Here is a 22,067-nt window from a genome sequence, read left to right as displayed (position 1 = left end):
TAATAAAGGCACCAACCTTTGGATATGCCAGAAGGTAATCTTTGAATTACAAAATATATTTTTAAATTATGCTATGAAAATTTTCATTTTTTTCAAATAGTTCTTCCAAGTAGACCCTTCTAGGTTATATTTTAATTAAAATTTTAATTGAAAATTTACACATTTGCAGTTTATATGTTTAATTTTTATTTCAAGTATTCTGACATTTGTTTTTAAGTCATTATTTCATATGGGATCCACCACATTGTTTACACTGCGTTTACCATTTTTTTAAAAACATATTTTATTGATTTTTTACAGAGAAGAAGGGAGAAGGATAGAGAGTTAGAAACATTGATGAGAGAGAAACATTGATTCAGCTGCCTCCTGCACACCCCCCACTGGGGATGTGCCCGCAACCAAGGTACATGCCCTTGACCAGAATCAAACCTGGGACCCTTCAGTCCGCAGGCCGACGCTCTATCCACTGAGCCAAACCAGTCAGGGCATTTACCATTTTATATAAGTAGAGTTTTGGTCTCCATCAGCCACTTCTGCACAAGGATTTTGGAAGAAAAGAATAGAAATAATGACAACTCTGTGGCTCATTTGGGAAGAATACTATTTAAATTTGTTCTTAATGTACAGCTGAAATTAATCTTGATTTCCCATCAAATGTACAGGGATTTTACAATACAGTTCATAACAGTGTTTAATTCCTCTAGGGAGCAAGTTAAGATAAACAAGTCACTGACAGTGTTTATCTATAAATATAGCAGATGGTGTGGGACTGAGGTTGGTTATTAAGTCTGACGACTTTAATTTCATGGTTATAAAACACTGTAAACCTCACTGTTTATAAAAGGCTGGGGAAGAATCTCCAATGGGCTTCAGTAGCCAAGAAACCCTCTGTAACATTAATCTCTCTAACTGATATTTGGTATCCTCCTAGGGTGCAATATTAAAGATTGTGGAGTGATTGCTAGACACTTTAAAATTTTCACTGGGATCATTAGCTAGCATTTCTGTCATTGCTCTATTAGAACCTTGTTAATGAGTTCCATGTGAGTGAAATTTAGTGAATGAGATGATTCTTTCTAAACTTTGCTAGGTGAACGTTTAATGGTTACTTTAGGCAGTCATATACATAAAAGATAGTCTAATTTTTCAAAATAAATCCTTTTATCTTATGCAAGGGTAAATCATGATACCTAACTAGACCAAATGTACTTAGAGATAGAATTTCATAAAAGAAAACTATAGCACCATTTGAATAATCAATATACATTATATACATTTACATTTAGGCCATGGATCTGTCTAAAAGGTCACAAAATGCCACTGAATTTTAAAAAAGCAAAATAATTTATCTTTCATATTCATAATTAATTTAAATATAATTTTATTATAATAATTTATTTAACTAAAAATCTGTATGCTTAATTTAAATGAAACTAATTCTTCCAAAAAGGACTGCTATTATAAAAATACTATTATTTGAAATAGCTCAAATTTTCCATTTCAACTTTATAGTGAATAACAAAATTTATTTTATAACTGTAAAAGTGAACATTTTTCACAAGCCTTATCTAATTCTATCACTTTCACATTCAGAAGTTGATATTTTAGTTTCTAAGAAGGTCAGACTTCTATAAACATTTCATGATAACCCAATATGTGAGTTGGGGATTTAAAAATCTTGAGCTAAAAATACCTTAACTGGATTAAAGTTTAGACTCATTGGGAATGGGTTTTCTAATGACAAAATCCTAGGTTACTTCTCTAGCTCTTATATTAGGCTGCTTCCCTTGGACCCACCCTGAGAGTTTGGTAACTGATATAAAACATAAAACAGTCTGTGTCCTGTGCTTTCTACCAATTATCCATAACATAGACCTCAAACCTTGGTTTCCAAAGAGCTGCCCTCTGAACAGCAGCATCCCTCGGTAGAGAATGGACTAAATGGAACTGATGGTAATGTATCTTCTCATCTCCCTTCCCGCTCAGAGCCTACCGTCACTAGTTGTCATGGGACATATTATCCTGCTACTTGATACACTCATTTCTGCAAAAAACTATCTACTCATACTTGGACTTCCAGGTCTCAAAATGCACAAAGCATGTATAACAGAGGAAAGCAAAACCTCCTGCAAGTGAAGGCTTTATCTAATTTTTTTTTATGCATCAAAACTCATCTGGATCAACATCATCATCAAAGAAATTGGATTATTGGGTTATTGGTATGTTTGGCAATATTTGTGTTGAACTGGCTCAAGACTAGGGGTGATTTCACTTCAAACTTATTAATAAAAGTCATCTAAAACAGCTTTATCAATTAATTTTAAGGATTGCATCTTTTCATCTTGTGTTTTGTGAAGTGAGGTAAAAATGTGTTTTGCAAAACATGGCCATGAAGACTAGGGTCACAGAGTGGCCAAGAGTGCACTGAAGTGAGTAGAAAATAGGTAATAATAGAAACTGAAGGGGTTAAAAAAGGGAAACAGAATAATGGGAATAAGTAGAGCTGGATATTGAGATATCAGAATAGAGAAGTGAACAGGGTGATTGGTTTAAAGACTCTCCTTTGTAAGAATTCATAAATACACTGGATCTTAGGGAAATAAGATATCATTAAAAGCACATTACAACAATCACTCATGTAAAGAAGGAATATTTTTCAATATCCCAATGGCAGCCTAAAGTTACTGTCTTTTTCCCCCCAGTTTACATATATAACTACCTTATAAAATGTGATTTTTTTCTAATTATGCTTTGAAAAAAGGTTTTTTTTAATAAGGAAATTTTCTGATTCAAAGATGAAAAAAGCTGTTAAAATTTAAGAAACACCCTAATCTATTATATTTTATTAAATAGTAACATAGAAATAAGTTGCTGCCTTATAATATAAAGCAAATTTTACAACCCATGGGGTAAAAATAATGCTTTTTCTTTAGGCTTTAATCTCATTTTCATTATTTTCTTTCAGATTATTCAGCTCTGTCCAATGTCAAAGGCATTGCATTGCAAAAAAGAAAACAACCAAAGGAAAAAACTCTAAATGGATTTCATACCCCCTTCAACGGTCAGTTAAACATCAGACCTCTGTACTATTTTTTATTATTTATTCTCTGTAGAAATCCAGTAATTTTCCTTTAATCTTGTTTCTAGGAGAAGTGATTTATGCCGTCATGTGCATGACAGTCACCTGTGGAATCCTTCTCGTGGTTTTGTTCAAGCTGAGGTAACAGAATACAACCCAGAAGGGAAGGGCTGGAAGTGAATCAGCCCTGTTAAAACACACTTCACCATGGCAGAGCTCACACAGGGCCCGAGAATGAAAGTTTCTCCATTAAGACCTACTAAATCAACATTTAATGTGGGCTGGGTCCATGGAAACGTTACTCTCAGTCATCGTATGTAAGGGAAATGTGATCATAAGGGAATTTTTTAGCGTGCATTTTACAAACGCATATGTATTGTTCTCCCAATTAAAGTGTTATCAATCTTTTCCCTGGTTTTCTTGTGAAATCCAAATTGAACTTTGCTGCCTTCCTGCTTCAAATCACTTGCAGGATTAATCAGTTTACATAATGGATCTGTTGTGTACTTCACACAGTTTATATTTACCTAAAGGTGTGCTCTTCAGTCACATTTCTTACATGCTAATGTATTTTACTCATGTTTTAATATGCAAACATCCAGGTCTGTATAATTGGAGGCCTCACAGGGTACCATTAGGAAGACATTACTTCAGCCTGACATTTTAATTCACTCTTTCCAAATCCTTTTTCTTGGCTGCCCTTGTTGCTCAAATGCAGTAATGATTCAAGAAGTATGTGAGATTGAAGATCAGAGTCACAGCTGTCTCTGGATTTCTAAATGTCTACGGTTTTAAAATCTTCCATTTTTTGACCACTCACAAATAGATATAAAGTGGTGTGCAGTTGCTTACTTTAATTAAAAAATAACCTCATATTTAAATATTATTGATGTTGATTTGCTAATTCATATACCTATATATCATTGTATATAATTTGAGTATCATAAATGTTAATGAAGAAATTATATATGTGTGTGTGTGTGTGTGTGTGTGTGTGTGTGTGTGTAAACAAACATAAAATACATGCATCAGTAAAATTAGGGCTAGCAAGTAGTGAGACAATGCGCATCTCTCATCTCATGACACCCAGAGGAGGAGACAGAGTGAACTATGTCATGTGTGTACATATATTGCTCCTCCAGAAACCTCAGACTTCTAGTGCTTGACATAATGGCAGATAAAATGAAAGTGGGAAGAAATGTGGCAATACCAAGGGGCAGGCAATGAAGAGTGTATGCTTTGCTGATGGACATTCAATGATATTTATTTTTAACAGCAATGCCAGCTAAACATATCCACCTAATTAATCCATCTTCTCTAAATATTTAAGTTGATGCTTATCAATACCCATACTAAAACAAACTGCTTTCCTTCAATGCCTTAGAAGTCATATTTGTATGAGAATATATTTCTTGGATTCCAAGGTAAGTTTAAAGGCCAAATAATTAGAGTCAGTTTCAAGGGGAAAATAGAATTTGGAATTTATTCAACTTTTCTTTATGTGGTTTAAAATGTTTGAGAGCACTGCTCAGACACTGGGCCTGCCTAGATAGTCCATCACAGACATTGTTGCAGAGAAGCAGAAATGGTTCTCTAGCAAAACTCTTACTTTAATGGTTCTCAATCTTTATTTTTTAGCCTCACATATAATGTATCAAGTTCACATCTGCCACACAGGCCCATGGGTTTGCACAGATCACTGTTGTACTGTTGTGCCACAGATAAATAAGGTGACGGCCATTTAAAATTCCCTGTGTATCAGCTGTAATTTTACCTCTTTTCTTGCCTACATAAATAGGCATATCCCTTTACTGCATGACAATGGCAGTAAGGTGTTATAGACAAAAATCTTAATGTACTCCAATATGTATTTTAAAGCAAATCATTCATACAATTTAAAATTGTATGAATTATTTTCCATACAATTTAAAATTTGATTCTGACCTGTAATCTGAAAGGTCCACACTCTGGGTTAAGGAAATGATAAAAGTAAAAGCCACCATAGAAAGAAAGAATAAAGTAGAACAAAAGCATCATTAACAACCAAACCTGTGTTACCGCACATCTGCCGGTAAATAAGGCTTTCTCAGTGAAGGAAGGCTGAGTGCCACTCGCCTGGTAGTCACATCGCATCCATGTGAACACCTTTCCACAGCAAAGATGAACATTTTTGCATTTATGCTAAATTAAAACAGCCTAAGTCTTCAAAGAAATTTTCAGAGAACCCAATAATTTAAAACACAAATATTTGAGAAAATAAATGACTCTTTTTCTTTTTTCAAATGATTACTTGGAAATCATAGTTCAATGCATGAGACCTCTTAGAAAGACCATAGAACCTTCTACTATTGGGTCTTTACATTCAGGAAGTTGATTCATTTTTCCCTCCAGGCACAGAATCCACCAAAAAATATAAGCACACATACATTTTTAAAATCCTTAATTTGGCTAATTGTTCACTTTTGCTTTTACTTTTATGTAGAACCTTCAGAATATCAACTCAAACCAGAGATCGATCACCAAGCCAAATACCCGGAGGACTCATGGTTCATTAAGAATCTTGGATCATTAACAATCACTTCCTTTCAAGCAGGTCTTTCTAGCCAGTCAACAGAATATCCTGTTCGTCATCAATAAAGAAAATGTTAAGAAGGGCTTAATGATATTGTATCATTAAGGATAATAATGTAAGGTATAATAATATGACAGGTGTTCAATTTATTTTTTCTTTATAAGTTATTAACTATAAATAAACAGTGATATCTTTTATGAGACCAATACAGAATTACAGAATTGCCCTTGAAGGCAAAAAGTGTTATCTTAAATTACAGTCTACATGATTTATTGCATGATAAAATTTGAATCTATAAAATGGTAATTAGCTACGTCATAATATGACATGGTTAGCAGGGTTTTTTTCTGATCAATTTAAAAAATTCCCATTAACTTGCCTAAAGAAAAATGCTAATAAAATACCTAGTTTGGCCCTGACCAGTTTGGCTTTGTGGATAGAGTGTCGGCCTGCAGACTGAAGGGTCCCAGGTTCGATTCCGGTCAAGGGCATGTACCTTGGTTGCGGGCACATCCCCAGTAGGGAGTGTGCAAGAGGCAGTTGAATCAATGTTTCTCTCTCATCAATGTTTCTAACTCTCTATCCCTCTCCTCCCTTCCTCTCTGTAAAAAATCAATAAAATATATTTAAAAAAATACTTAGTATGTTTTTATTTGTATATCTTATATATAGATTAGATAAATTATTAGCATTGACTTTAAATTCCTAAGCATATTCATTTAGATGACTAGTCTTAAAAATTGCAAGTGGTATCTTTGTTTTTTTAAAATTTAATACTGTTGAACTTTACTTTTTAACTTGACGTCTGTATTTTTTATTCATAAAGCTATAAAGCAACTAATTGGTTGAAACATCTGTGCATCTTAACAATAATATCTTTTATTTATTTATGAATTTAATTTTTCTATGCTAATTATGAACTTCTGCAATAACAAGGTAACATGATACTTGTTACTTTATTGTTTCCAAATTGTGACTTTTGGCTTGGTTTGACAGAGTATAATTGTGATAAAAAAAATTATGGAAAAGTTGTTTATTAAGTTTTTGATGCATGTATGTTTTCAAAGTGCAATCATATTTGGATCCATTGATAAGAATAAATGAGGTATTGTGTTTTTTTATCAACAGAGGCGCAGATATTCAATAACCCATGCATACAAATAATTAGTAACATTCTGTATTTATAATTAAAGGTCAAATATTTTCTGTCTGTTTGATGTCATCTATTGCTGTTCACTACACTTCAGATTAAATTATCTACATTAAATTACATTTGAAGTTAACGTTTGGCTATGCTTACTCAGAGTAATTAAAAAAGCCTTCCTTTATCTTTTAAAACAGGAAGGAATAACTTGGTGAGTTATAAATCTCCCTCAAGGAGTTCTCCACATTCCAGTGGCTGTTAACACTCTATGTTAACGTGAAGAGAATGTGGGCACTTCCATCTCCAAAACTGACATTTAATTTGGTTTGCTAACGCCTGGGAAAATGTGAACTCTTCTCTGGAAAGCTGAGGGAAGAAATCAAGTTGCTTTTAGAAATATGTTTGTGTTGAGCAGAGAAGGGAAGGACAGAGCATGAAGGAGAAGGACCCCCTTAAAAACAATCTTGTCTCCTAGGCTAGCAAGAGTAAGCAAGCCATTCTGGGCAGAACTGCAGAAACAGGAATCAGCATGAAGTATTTAGAGAATTCTAAATAGGCAGCTGTCTCTGGAGCAAGAAGTGCAGATTAAAATAATATGGGAAAGCCCAGGTCGGTGTTGTCCAGTGGTTAGAGTGTCGGCCTGCGAACTAAAGGGTCATGGGTTTGATTCCTGATCAAGGGCACATACCTGGGAAGAAGGTTTGATCCTAGGCCCAGGTCAGGGTGAGTGCAAGAGGCAACCAATCGTGTTTTTCTCACATCGATGTCTCTCTCTCTCTCCGCCTCCTCCTCCCTCTCTTCCACTCTCTCTAAAAATCAGTGGAAAAGAATTACAATAATATGGGACATAAAACATAAAATATAAGACATGCATTAGGACTGAGACAATAAAGGTTCTTCAACATGATGCTAAGGAGTTGGGACATTCTAAATCTGGTTTGTGAACGCTTCAGGACTTGGCTTGCACCTTTTACTGTTCTGTCCTCTGGGAGCCCTTTTCTAACAGTCTTTCCCACCCAGAGGTCAGGTATCCTTGCTCAGCGCTGTCTGTACCTTATATTACTACACCTCGCTGCAATTGGTAAGCACTCTGAATCTGTTGGCTCATCTCTGATTTCCATTCCTGTACACATAGGGTATGTTCAATAAAAATTGCTCAATGAATGGATTGCTTCACTTGTATGCCAAAAAACATTTTAAACAAGGAAGTGACATCATCAGATTTATGAATGAGAAAAGGCATGCTGGCAGACGCGTAAGCGATGGACCAAAGATGACAAAACTGATGGTGAGGAGACTGCCTACAAATGTACTGTAATGTTTAGCCAATGAGTAGTGAAGGCCTGCAGTGATTCATTTGTTTGACACATTTATTTAGCTTTAGCCACTGTATGTGCCAGCCACTGTACTAGGTGCTGGAGATAGAGTACTGAACAGAGTCCTCTTGGAGATTCAAAGAACAAAGAAGTAAAAAATAATTGCTGAAAACGATAGAGGCTGCTAAGAAAAGGTAGGAGGAGTGAGTGATAGAGTCTTGTGAAGAGAACTAGTGGTGATATGAGTATGGAATGAACATAAATGTGTCGTAAACAGAAGGGACGGGGATTTGGGATTACGTGTTTGCAGAGAAATTGTGTTGTGAAGACCATGGCAGCAGCAGCAGCGATGAAGAGGAGGCTTCTGATTTATGGCACGAGGTGACCCATGGTGCTATTTAGACAACTGGCCCAGACAGGAGGGGGATGGACTTGGAATGCAAAAGGGCAGCATGCCACTTAGCTTCAGATCCGTTCCCACCTGTATCTACTTCTCACACATCCCAGGAGGATGACCCTATCTGAAATATAGGCTCCCTTGTCCTCTGGCTTCCAGTGGGTTCAGCCAATGGTGAGAAGTGGCAGGAGAAGGGGGTGTATATTCCCTTCAGTCCGTCCAGGAGGGCCCACCTTGGGCTGGTGTTTCCCTGCACAGAGTGGCACTGTTTCTGTGAGTGGCCTTCTCCAGTGAAACTCTCCCGGATCGCAGTAAACATCCCCCCGCCTTTCCTTCAGGGCTGGTCGTCCTAATGGCTCAGCTGTTACCAGCCTCCCTGTGTGGATCACCTCTTGTTTTCCTACAACTACCCACACCTGTATAAAGACTCCCTCAGTCCAACATTCTTAGAGTCACCCATTTTGGATAACTCGGAGTTTTTTCTATTTTTTAAAATATATTTTTATTGATTTCAGAGAGGATGGGAGAGGGAGGGAGAGAGAGAGAGAGAGAGAGAGAGAGAGAGAGAGAGAGAGAGAGAGAGAGAGAGAGAATCATTGATCTGCAGCCTACTGCACGCTCCCCACGGGATCGTGCTCGCAACCTGGGCATGTGCCCTGATCAGGAATCTAACCCTAACCTCCTGGTTCATGGGTCGATGCTCAACAGCTGAGCCACAATGGCCGGCCTGGATAACTCATAGTTTATCCTAATTTGCATAAACTGATTATTGTTTCAGGTTTGGACTGACACCAGTGGGATATCCATGTGGAGTTGCTATTAGTCCAGTGGAAAATATGGTGTGGCACTGCTAAGTGGGATCTGTGCTACAACACCGCATTTAGAGTTGTCCAGTGTCTTCCAGCTCTTTCTCCCCAGATGAGAAAGTGAGTTTACCACCTGAGGGTCGTCTGGGGGAAAACCACTGAGGAAGGGTGGCCAGATCATAGACATTCCTCAGAAAAATCCAACCACCGATCAAATTCCTTCCAGAGCAGCCTGGCTAGTCCTGTAATAAATGTTTGTGCTGCTAGCTGCTTCTGCCGATTTACCCACTGCCTTTTCCCCAGGATTCTGTCCGTGACCTCCCGCAGGTGTTCCTGGGCACCAGGAATCAGCAGAGTGGTACCAGCTGGAACTCAGTGAGGTGAATAAAAAGGTCTCCTGGGAAGGGCTTTGAGGCAGAAGGAAGATGGTCTTTGTGGTTCCTCCGGAGCTGGGTGTGAGTCTGCTCCTCCTTTTAAATTCCCCTGGAGAGTTCTGAAATGCGCCTCCCTTTCATGGCCACGTGGGGTGAGACGAATACAAACAACTAAAAGAGTAAGTGAAAGATTTCTTCTTTTTATTTTGTGAGAACAGTCAAAATTGTGAGCTCTAGCCCTGACCTGTTTGGCTCAGTGGATAGAGCGTCAGTCTGCGGACTCAAGGGTCCCAGGTTCGATTCCGGTCAAGGGCATGTACCTTGGTTGCGGGCATATCCCCAGTGGGGGTTGTGCAGGAGGCAGCTGATCGATGTTTCTCTCTCATTGATATTTCTGACTCTCTATCCCTCTCCCTTCCTCTCTGTAAAAAAATCAATAAAATATATATTTTTTAAAAAATTGTGAGCTCTACAACCAAAGAATAAGATCTAAGGGATTGATGGTGAAAATGATGGCATTACTGTTTAAGAGGCAGGGTGAGTGAGCATGCGTGCTCGATGCACTACGACCTCTAAGTGTCCTTGTCTGTCATGGCGTATCTCACACTTGGCTTCCTTCTGAATTCTGAGATGAAACCACCTGGGCTGCGGCGATTTATTCCACTTGAGCTCCTCGGGTTGTCCCCTAAGTGCCTCTTTGAGGTTTAGTGTCTGTTCAGGCCACACTGGTTGCACCCACAAGCTGAGGATGGTACCGAGAATGTTTCTAAAACCTTCTCCACAGACAAACCAGGGGCAATAAATGTGTTCTTAATCAGGGCTTTATAACACAGGTGTGTGCTATCTTGGTTCTACAAAGAGAAGGAAAACATACCTTTAAAATGCAGCAGTTTAAAGTTTTTCTTAGGCAAATTATCATTTAATATAGTCAAGTCATAAAACTTCAAAAAAAGTGGAGTTTTTCATTTGATGAATATAATTATGTTACTCTGTCTATGAAAAAAAAAAAGTATAACTACATTTTGAATGTGATGGGTCATTTGATGTTATAATAAAAATATATACCTGAGGCAATTGGAACATAATTAGGTAAAATAGTGTTCTGAATATTTTATGCCTAGGTAAAACCACAACTGTAAATATAAAACAGCAATCTTCCAAGTAAAATCTTGCTTTGGATGCATGGTTTAATACTCTTTAAGATAAATATTCTATTTTGTTTTCTATGGATAGATGTTTTTAAATGGGGTTAAAGAGGATTTGATCCTGAATCATCTGGGAGAAGAATGGATTCCCAAATAAAATCAGATTTTCTATTACATGGAAAAACAGGAGAGGGCTCTTGGGTCTCTTTTGTAGCAGCCAACAGTTTCTGCTATGAAAGTCTAGATTATCTTCATTATCAATTAAATGATGGCTAAGCCTAGAACAAATACAGATCAAATTAGGTTTAAGGTCTACTTTTCATTTGGCTCTTTGGAGCTAAATAGCACAAACCTAAAAAAAATGTTTCTCAGCCTATCCAGGGGCTTGAGCTCTAACAATTCAAGGTCACTATTATCTATTTATTAATGAACAAAATCTGTGTAGGAGAGAACACTATCGGTTGCTTTGTGTCAGCAAGAACATTTACCTCCTAGTGAAACTTTTCCCTGGAACGTGGAGATCATCTGTCCATGGGCAGAGGAAAAGACAAGGTTTCCTGTTAACAGTCAAGGTAATCACTGCCTACATTTCTCCTCTTGTCTGGGCACTGAAATCCACATAGAGGTGCTCTTAGGGGACTCATTTATTGCTTAGGTGCCTCTGCCTTAGTAGCTCTAGAAAAATTGAAGAAATAGATGTTTTTTAGTAGCAATGAAAAAACATATCAGAGGTCTAATATGTTACTATCCAGGACAAGAGGGTAATGCTTAGAAGCTAAAGGCGAGATACAGTGCATACAAGGAAACAATAGTAAACAATTCCCATAAAGAGGGAATTCAGAAGTAGATGTCTGTTAAGATTCAAAGAAACACTCTATTCTCTTTGAATTATATAATCAAAATTAGTTTGTAAATGAGAAGTTGGGCTAAAATATTACACTTTACTAGTAACAATATATAACAGGAAAGCAAAATCTGTTAATGCCTCTAATATTCCAATAAGAGAGGAAGAGCTTATAGATATGTTTTAAGGCAGTGGTGGGCAAACTCATTAGTCAACAGAGCCAAATATCAACAGTACAACGATTGAAATTTCTTTTGAGAGCCAAATTTTTTAAACTTAAACTATATAGGTAGGTACATTGTTATTAACTTAATTAGGGTACTCCTATGGCTTAGGAAGAGCCACACTCAAGGGGCCAAAGAGCCGCATGTGGCTCGCCAGCCACAGTTTGCCAACCACTGTTTAAAGGGGTTTCACAGCATGAAATAGTTGACTGGAACATAAAGACATATTTTGCACTTGCATGTTTATATTGAACCTCCATGGAAGGGAGGTGGGCGATGACGGGGAGTGAGTAGAACCAGAAATTACTGGTGGCAATCTTGAAACATACAAGGATTGTTTACTGTACAAATCATATGTCTTACTCTACCCATTGCATTACTTCTTATTTCCAACACACAACTAGGCAATAAAAAAAAATCTCTTTACACATTCATCTGATTGTCTTACATATACTGTAACTGTCATTATAGGTATTAATCCTTTTTTAAATCTTTTCTTCCTTCTTTCCTCCCACCTTTTTAATCCATTAAATTGTTTTCTGGTTTCATGAAGGACAGGATAGAAACAAACTCAAGAAACATGAGATTAGTAAGCAACAGGCAAAAAAAAAAAAAAAAAAAGTGCTACCAAGGTATAAAGGGCATCACCTCCATGGAAACATTTAGATCAACCACTTTATAGTCATTGCATTTCTCATTCTCTTTCACAAATGCATTTCAAGATAAATACCTCATAAAATATGTATATTCCTCATCTCATAAGGTGTCAATATGATGACAATGAAACATCAAAGTAAAATTTAATTCTACTTATACTAATGCCTTCTCTTAGTTCATCAGTCAACAAATGTTTTTTGATAAGAAGGTCATGAAAATTCTCTAATTGATAAGGGGGTAGTACTACCTCAGGCCCTTGAATAACCCAGGTCAGTGATGGCGAACCTTTTGAGCTCGGCGTGTCAGCATTTTGAAAAACCCTAACTTAACTCTGGTGCCGTGTCACATATAGAAATTTTTTGATATTTGCAACCATAGTAAAACACTTATATTTTTGATATTTATTTTATATATTTAAATGCCATTTAACAAAGAAAAATCAACCAAAAAAATGAGTTTGTGTGTCACCTCTGACACACGTGTCATAGGTTCGCCATCACTGGCCTAGGTCTTAGTTCAATGTTGCTTTGTTATAATGTTAATGAGAAGGAAAAAAAAAAATAGATTCCTGGCTGGGGCTACTGTCTGTGGAATTTGCATGTTCTCCCCATGACTGCCTAGGTTTTCTCTGGGATTCCAGTTTCCTCGCTCATCTCAAAGATGCGCATGTGAGGTGAATTAAACTGGTTACATTGTCACGGCCTGAGGGAGTGTGGGGAGTGTGTGAGCGGCCCTGCCATGGAAGGATGTCCTATCCAGGGCAGGTCTAGCCTTGTGCCCTGTGACCCTGAACTGAAATAAGCAGGTTGGAAAAGAATGATCTTACCTGTTCTTAAATGTATGTATAGTTCACATGGTGTTCAATGTTTGATATTATAAGTTTTTTGGGTCTTTATTTAGAAGTTTGGTGATGCTTTTGTGACGAGAAATATACTGTAGGAACTTAACACTTGTTTATATCAATTAGCCTATGGGAAAACCAATTTTGTTGTATGTCATTTTCCTTTAAGTCCCAGTTTCCAAGAGTCTATAGCAGATATTAAGTGAGAACTTCCTGTATTTGAGTTGAGAACTAAAAGTTGAGATGGGGTAGATTTTTCCATGTGGTGGAAAGCTGTTATCTGCAGAAGGAAGAAAAATAACAAGTGTAAAGTCTTTGAGATGAGACTGAGCTTTATATGTTCACATAACAGGAACTTAGGATTTGGAATAGAATGAAGAGAAAGAATAAGAGTGGCAGAGGTGAGGTCAAAGAAGGAAGCAGGAGGGCACAGTGTAAGGAGTTGCCTTTTATTCTGATTGCAATGGGCAGCCTTCAGATGCTTTCAAAGAGAGAATGATATAACAAGTTCTAGAAGAATCTGGCTGCTGTTTGGAAAAAAAGATTGAAAGTGGGCAAAAATTGAGGCAGGAAATCCATTAAGAGACTGACTCTGTATGGAGGGGGAGATGACTGTCGATGAGGTAAGGATTGATTTAGGGGGGATGTGAAACAGAATCTTATTTGGAATATAAAACTGAAGGTAAAGTCAAGGAGGCTTATTGCTACAAAAGATATGAGAGATGAGGAAAATTCAGGAGTCAATGTAGATACACAGGCTTCTTTTCTTTTCTTTTCTTTTCTTTTCTTTTCTTTTCTTCTTTTCTTAATGTAAATTAAGAATATACTTGGTGATTGGGAGCAAAGGAAAATGTATGTCTGTGGGTGGTTTTTTTGTTTTGTTTTGGTTTTCTTTTTGGTTCAATTCTGAAATAAAGATTTTAATCAGCAGTTGTTGTATGGAGAGTCCCAAAGTAAAGTCTAGTTTGAATCATTAGTATATGAATGTTATTTAAAATCATGAAAATGGAAGAAATCACTTAGCAAAGAAATGTGGCAAAACACACACACACACACACACACACACACACACACACACACACACACAAACAGAGAAAAATATCATTGGCCATTCCAATACTTAGTGGTCTAGAAGAGGACGATGAGAAAGCAAGGCTACTGTGAAGGGGTAACTACTAAGTACTGAAGGATACAAGGACAAGCCAAGAGGATGGAGGTTTTTAAAATGGAAGAGGGTATGCTCAGTGGTATGAGATATTGCCAAGAGATGGATATGATGGAGGTGTTAACTGACTTATGTTTTCAATGTATCAAATCATTACATTGTTCATCAAACTTGCACAATGTCATGTGTCAGTTATATCTCAATAACGTTGGGGGAAGGGGAAGAATTAATCTTGCTTTCCAGTCATATCCTGAAATAGATATGTGTTGGAGTCTTTGACTCATTCAGGAGGAAAAAAAGAAAACTACTAGAAAATAAGTTATATATTTGTGTATAAATATTCAGAAAATTAGTAAAGATCAAAGCAACTTAAATGGTAAAGGATCAAAGCAGTAGACTCTTTCCTTATAATATAGTACCTATGCAAAGATAATAAATATGCATCTGTTTGTTTATTCATGGTCTGATCTCTGAAACCTCTATTCCCCCAGTGATGTTGAGAAACATCATAAAATTGCCAAGAAATGTAATCCAAATGCTTATTTAGATGAACTCACTCTTTTAGAAAAACTAACCAGCTGTTTTAACTTTGTATTTCCAATTGGAGGCTACTCGCGTCTTTTTCTCTTCTCCTTCCCCAAGAAGGCGTATCTGTGAATATGTATAAGTGTACTTGCTGCCCTCTGCATCTTTGCTGGTCTCTGCTGTGGAGTGACCTGTCTCTGGTCATATTGCAGCAGAGTGCTGAACAGGGCTTGGTCCACCCTGATACTTTGGGTACCATGGCTCTTTGTCATAGTTTCTAGTTTTGAGGCTTCAGTATGTGGTGGCTTTTTTTATTCTAAGGCTGGGCCTTTTCTGTCCCTCTAGAGCAGTGAGCGCGAACCTATGACACATGTGTCAGAGGTGACACGCAAACTCATTTTTTTGGTTGATTTTTCTTTGTTAAGTGGCATTTAAATATACAAAATAAATATCAAAAATATAAGTCTTTGTTTTACTACGGTTGCAAATATCAAAAAATTTCTATATGTGACAAGACACCAGAGTTAAGTTAGGGTTTTTCAAAATGCTGACACGCCGAGCTCAAAAGGTTCGCCATCACTGCTCTAGAGAGGGTCTCAGCCTACCTGCAGGAAATAGTCAGCTACTTCCTCTGCTGTTGGGAAGCACGGGAGACTTGGCTGGAAAGTTTGTAAGGAGGACATGCCAAAAAGGGAAGTGCTGAAGGCAGCACACCCTGTTTTTCAGAATTCCGACTTGGGGGAGTGCCAAAGGCAGAGCCCCCTAATTATTCCTTTCCAAACAAGTCTGTGCACGTGCAGACCCCCGGGTGTTTACTGGAATCCTTATGCTTAAACTTTGGATGTCCTTGCTTAAAGGATACTACTGACACATGTGTCCTCCCAAGATTACTTACCCTACTGATTGTATCTAAAAGATAAACTTTATCTCAAACTGCTGTTACAATAAAAGCCTAAGGAGGCAGGCAATTGAGGCTGTCTGGTTCCTTTAGCTAAGCAGTCCCTTAGCACTCTCTTTCACAGCAAACATTGTGTCAGAGTAATCATTGATCCGTTGCTCAGTGTCTGCTGGTCAGGCCCGGCCCTCTGCATTGCTATGTTATGCAGTATTTTGTTGAAGCTAATTTCAAATCCTTCCTTCAGTCATGGCTTCCTTCCTGCCAGAGTTCCACTGGCATGCTGATTTGGCAGTCTGAGCAATGCCCAGTTATGCTGAGAGTAAAGAAGTAAAGCCCTGTGTACTGGGATTTTTTTCGCAAACTTCTGTGGGTGTGTTATCCCTCATTGCTGCCCTGGTCCCAAAACCCCAGGGCCCAGGGGGTGTATGATTGGGAAGGCATTGGGACAGGATGCCAGAGTTAAACTTCCTGCCTCTGCCTTTGTCTTCCTTCCATCTCTCCAAGGTTGGAAACTCCTATCCAATGTGGACTTTTTTTGCTGCAAATCCTCCGTATTTTTTACTCTGTAACTTTTAGTACAACTTTACGATTTGAGTTCATCAGAGCTGGATCATGATAAGTACAAGGAAGCCTTTTTAGAATTTAGAAACACTGCTGTCTCTACACAGAGCCTGGCTTTTGGTGCTGTTATTTCTTTATGGGCTTGAAAACGCTACATTTTAAGCTTAGATTCAACAATGACTTCTTTGTTCTAAGACTGGACACAGTCTTGCTCAGGAGTAATGAATACCATTGCTTCACTGGTTTGGGAGCTATGGAGAATCATGATTCAAGAAAAACAAAACAAAACAAAAATTTTGTTGGCTTAAAATTTTCCACTATGTTACTATTGCATACACACAACGGTTCAACTAAGAGCTGGAGTTAATAAAGAGGAAAGAGGAAATAAGGGCAAGGGAAATAAGAAAAAAAGAAATAAGGAGATGAGAAAAAGTGAGAAAGGGGGGAAAGAACATGGTGCTATAGACAGTATCACAAACCCTTCTTTCCTGTTTTTCCATTTCCTATATTTTCTGCCTTCTACTGCAATTAAGAGGCAAGAGAGTGCCTAATATAGTAGGAAGTGCTCTAAATATAAAACCACCTATATAAGACAATGCTTTTGTAGGCCTGTTGAATTTGGCCTTTGGATTAGTCTCATTGCTGTTTTTGTCTCATTGTTGTTTTGCAAATTATCATTGCAACAGGCCAATCAAGAGACGAAAACCCCAAATCAGTTTCCCCCTAGTGGATTCCAGTTGCTGGTCAAATAAAATCCCTTTTGTTAAGGTCCATGAGACACAGTTAAGATTTCTGAACTAAAAGTAGTTTTATTCCTCTTAGTCATGGATTTATTTTTATATAATAGACTCTGAATCTAGTGCCTAACCATGTTTACCTTTATGATGTGGCTACTAGAAGGCTCGGAGTTTTATTTGCATCTAACCTTTAGAAAGTATCTTTGATCTTACACTTCTGTAATATTTATATTTCCAATATCTATCTACCTTATTTATAATACTACTAGTAGCCTGGTGCACGAAATTCATACACATTAAAAGGGAATTAATTGCCCTAACCGGTTTGGCTCAGTGGATAGAGCATCGGCCTGTGGACTCAAGGGTCCCAGGTTCGATTCCGGTCAAGGGCATTTACCTTGGTTGCGGGCACATCCCCAGTGGGGAGTGTGCAGGAGGCAGCTGATCATTGTTTCTCTCTCATTGATGTTTCTAACTCTCTATCCCTCTCCCTTCCTTTCTGTAAAAAATCAATAGAATATATTTTTTAAAAGGGAATTAATTAGCAAAGATATTTTAATATTGCTATTTGCCCTTTCTCAATAAGAGAAGTGTGAGAGATGAAAGGAAATTAGTAAAGTGTATATGAAAATAATATATAAATTTATTAATAAACAGTAACAAAAGGATATAACAGAGGCATGATATAAAAACGACAAAAAACATGATATGAAAACAACAATAACATGATATGAAAACAGCAAAAACATGATATAAAAACAACAGTGATGCAAACAATGACTGATAAAGTGATTAAACTTATTCTAATATCTCCCTGTACACCACATTAAGAGTGAAAACACTTTCAGAGTGCTTGACTAATTTCCTTTGTGATGAAGTACTTAGAACTTTAACTGGTAACATCACATGCTCTTCAAACTTGAGAGAAAGCAACATATAACTAACCATGTGCAAAAACGGGTTCAGGTTTGGAATATGCCTACTTTGTCTAGAGTTTGTCCTTGTGATTTATTAATAGTTATCACAAATGCTGGCATCACAGGAAACCGTCGTCAAATCAATTTAAATGGGAGGCCAGTGTCAGATGGGGACAAATTAATTCTTGGAATCAGAACAGCCTCTCCCTCTGCAGATCCTGTTAATACTTCAGCTTTGATAATGTTAGGTCGTAATCTTTTGATAATAAATCTGGTACCATTACAAAGGCCCCATTTACTATTGAGATTTCTCAATAGCACGATGATTGCACCCACTTTCAATTTTAATTTATGACATGGCATTCCCAAAGGAGCTTTTATATAAGTAGATTATTATAGGTACATTAAAAGGGAATTAGATAGAGAAAATATTTGAATATTGCTATTTGCCCTTTTTCTATAATAGAAGTGTCAGAGATGAAAGAAAATTAGTAAAATGTATATGAAAATCTCCCCCCTGTCAGAGTCTGAGGCAAGCTGCGGGACCCAGAGTCAAGTCCCTGCCCACCCGTGTGGGCCTCGAAATCATGTGAGACCCAGACCTGGCCGGCCCCACCCCTGTCAAGCCCTGCAGGGTGGGGGGCACAGCCTCAGGTCCCCCGGCCTGGCGCCAGGGTGGGGAGGCGCAGCCTCAGGTCACCCCAGCCCTGGTGCAAGGGCACAGGGCATGACAACCATTTGCATATTAGCTCTTCATTATATAGGACTAGTATTGTATCAAACAGGATAGGATGAGCTATTCTGTAGTAAGTAGGGATTGCAAAATGTCAGTGGATTATAGTAACTAAAGTCTTCTGTTGCTCACACCACAAGTTCATCACAGGTAAGCTCTGACCCTGCTCTGTTGCTTTCCTCAGAATGCCCAGGCAGACAAAGCAGCTTTTCTCTGGAATATTAGCAGAGGGGAATTAAAGAGTCAGACAAAGTACATGTTGGGTCTTAAAACTTCCATTTAGGAGCAACATAAGTCATTTCTAATTATATTTCATTGGCCAAAACAAGTCATATGGCTGCCTAGTCAGTGAGGCAGAGAAGTATGCTTTTCCTCCAGAGAGGTCCAGGGCATATTTGGGGATAGCAATACAGTCTATCAAAACAGACAGCATTTGTTTAAGTAATCAGTCTGAGCACAGCATTCCTCTAAGGCACATATTTAATACTCACCAGAGTCTTATTTGGTATGTGCTAGGTTTTTTATCTCATAGAAGAACAATAATGAGTTTACAGAGATTAAGAAATTCTTACTAGGTTGCACAGTTGATAAGGGACTGAGTTGGGATGGGAATTTTTCTGCCTGCAATCCAGTAGTCTTTAATCCTGTTTATTGTACTGTTTATGTACTGTGTAGGGTAAGGAGAGAGGATGAAAGCTTAGATACAAGAATTCAATTAGAAACTGGAAGATCTTCATTACCACTCCAGTGTTAAGAAGAAATCCACTTTGATAGTGAGTTTTCCTCTAACTTTGAGGAACCAACTGCCAGTGGCCAACGTAGCTGCAAATGACCTAGTGATCTGCTCTCACTAGGAGCTCATTAGCCTGAAGACCAGGGGCAGGTATCAGTAGGTGTGCAGAAAACCAATAAAATAAGGGGTCAAACCAGACTCTGAAATACAAAATTACATACACGTAGCTAAGGTATATGTATGAGAGAGAAGAACCAAAGGAAGAAATAAAGTCAAACCCATTAAATGCCTTTGTATTTTTTAAGGTGCCATACTTTTGTTTATGAACATAGAACTTGGTAATTAATGGGCCCCCTAATTAAGGAATCACTGACCACAGTGGTTTTCTACCTTACAGTCATTCTTGGTTATTAAATAGGCAGGTTTCCACTTTTCTGGTTTCCATTTATCTTGGCATCCACAACTGCTCTTGCTTTCCCATTGTTATTCTCCAGTGTGATTTCTTTAATGAGGGAAAGATCATTAATGTAATAAATGTTGACTCATTATAATATTCATTGTGGTGGCCCCAAAATGTGATGGACGAAGGACCTGCCCTCCTGGAGCTAGAAGTCAAGTGGGAATGACTTGAATATATAATTACACAAATACCTGTGCAAATTAATATCAATTATGACAGCATTAAAGCATTTTGGTGGCACATCCTATTTTCACTTTATTTGGCATCCTGCATTTTAATAGAAAAGCAGTAGGCAATTATTACTTCAACTTTAATATTACATTATGGGCTGAATGGTTGTAACCGCCCCAAAATTCATCTGTATGCTGACATCCTAGCCCCCGATGAAGTTAGGTGAGAAGTGAATTAATGTCTTTAGTGTGGAGCCCTCATGAATGGGATTAGTGCCCTTATAAAGAGAACTCAAAGTTCTCTAGGTTTCTTTTTACCTGTGAGGCTACCACAAGAAGCCAGCAGTCTGCAACCCGGGAGAGGGTCTCGCCTGATTCCAACCATGCTTGCACTCTGATTGGGCACTTTCTCCAGAACTGTGAGAAATAAATTTCTGTTGTTTACAAGCCATCCAGTGTATGGTACTTTGTATAGCAGCCCAAGCTGACTAAGACATATTATGATTAATTCACACTATTTAATAATTATCATCATTAGTCTTGGTGATAACAATTAATGCCTGGACAATTATACAGAATGGATTTAGGAATATCTTTACAAGAATTAAAAACTCATCCAGCTGGTGTGGCTCAGTGGTTGAGCATCAACCTACCAACCAGGAGTTCAGGATTTGATTCCTTGTCAGGACATATGCCCGGGTTGCAGGCTCAATCCCCAGTAAGGGGCATGCAAGAGGCGGCCAATAGATGATTCTCTCTCATCGTTGATGTTTCTAGCTCTCTTCCTCTCTGAAGTCAATAAAAATATATTTAAAAAATAAAAATAAGGAATTGAAAAAATATCTTGAAGGCTTAAAATGTTTTAATTTCCTCATGAAATTTAAAAATTATATTTAATAAATTATATATCAACATTCAAAAATATTTCAAACATACTTATAGGTCTTAATGTAGAAAATACCTTTTGTTAATTAATATTTCTTTCATATGAGAACTTAAATTATGTTACTAATAGACTTCTTTTAAAGCCTATCTATAAAAGTAAATAGTACTATACATTTAACTTTATTGTAATAAAAAGCCTTATATTTTCTGGTTTCTAAAGTATATAACCATATATTATGTTCATCCTTGAATATCTTGAAGCACACTGTAAAACTTTGCATAAAAGTAACAGGCACTCAGACAGGTGGAGAACATAATTTTCATTTTCTTTGTATATACTGGAATCTAAATTGCATGTTGCCTTCATTTGAAACCCAACCACTTGGTTATAGTAAACTGACGTGATGGGAAGTTTATCTCAAGACTTATGTAATCTTCGCCCCTTGTGTATCATGATATTTGAGGAATATATTTTCTAGGGATAACATATGGTAGAACAATCTTTCAGGTTACCTGTTGTGACCTTGAGTTTGCATTATAGGGGTAAAATATGCTTCCAATTAAAATTGTCCTGGGGGAATGCTATTCTTTATGAATTCAGGGTGAAGAATAGCTAAGGAGTCTGGTCTGTGTCTGACAGCTGGGGCAAAGCACCTTGAGTCAATAAAACTCATATTTATTCCATCCTAAGTACTTACCATTGGTTCACATTGACATGATTCCACAAAGAACTGTAGATTTGTAAATCTCTAATACAGGTTATTGTCCAGAACAATGCCCGTATTCCTGAAAAAGGCTTATATACTGACAAAAAATAACATCAAATAAATAAATAAGTACACATCAGTAGTTTGTGGGCTTTGTTTCATGTGCTTTGAGGCTCA

The 22,067-nt window shown here is 37.5% G+C and overlaps 1 protein-coding gene across 1 annotated transcript in view; it reads left to right on the top strand.

Annotated features, from left to right (window-relative positions):
* The window catches only part of GFRAL (GDNF family receptor alpha like), a 52,968-nt gene extending 47,334 nt beyond the window's left edge, over positions 1-5,634 (top strand). Inside the window, exons 7-9 of the mRNA XM_036316489.1 lie at positions 2,966-3,061; positions 3,148-3,220; positions 5,562-5,634. Coding sequence (XP_036172382.1) covers positions 2,966-3,061; positions 3,148-3,220; positions 5,562-5,634 — 242 coding nt within the window. The remainder of the gene's footprint in view (positions 1-2,965; positions 3,062-3,147; positions 3,221-5,561) is intronic.
* Positions 5,635-22,067: the final 16,433 nt, after the last annotated feature.

Source organism: Myotis myotis, unplaced genomic scaffold (assembly GCF_014108235.1).
Source record: "Myotis myotis isolate mMyoMyo1 unplaced genomic scaffold, mMyoMyo1.p scaffold_m19_p_7, whole genome shotgun sequence".
NCBI lineage: Eukaryota > Metazoa > Chordata > Mammalia > Chiroptera > Vespertilionidae > Myotis > Myotis myotis.
This window is presented reverse-complemented; position numbering and strand designations above follow the sequence as displayed.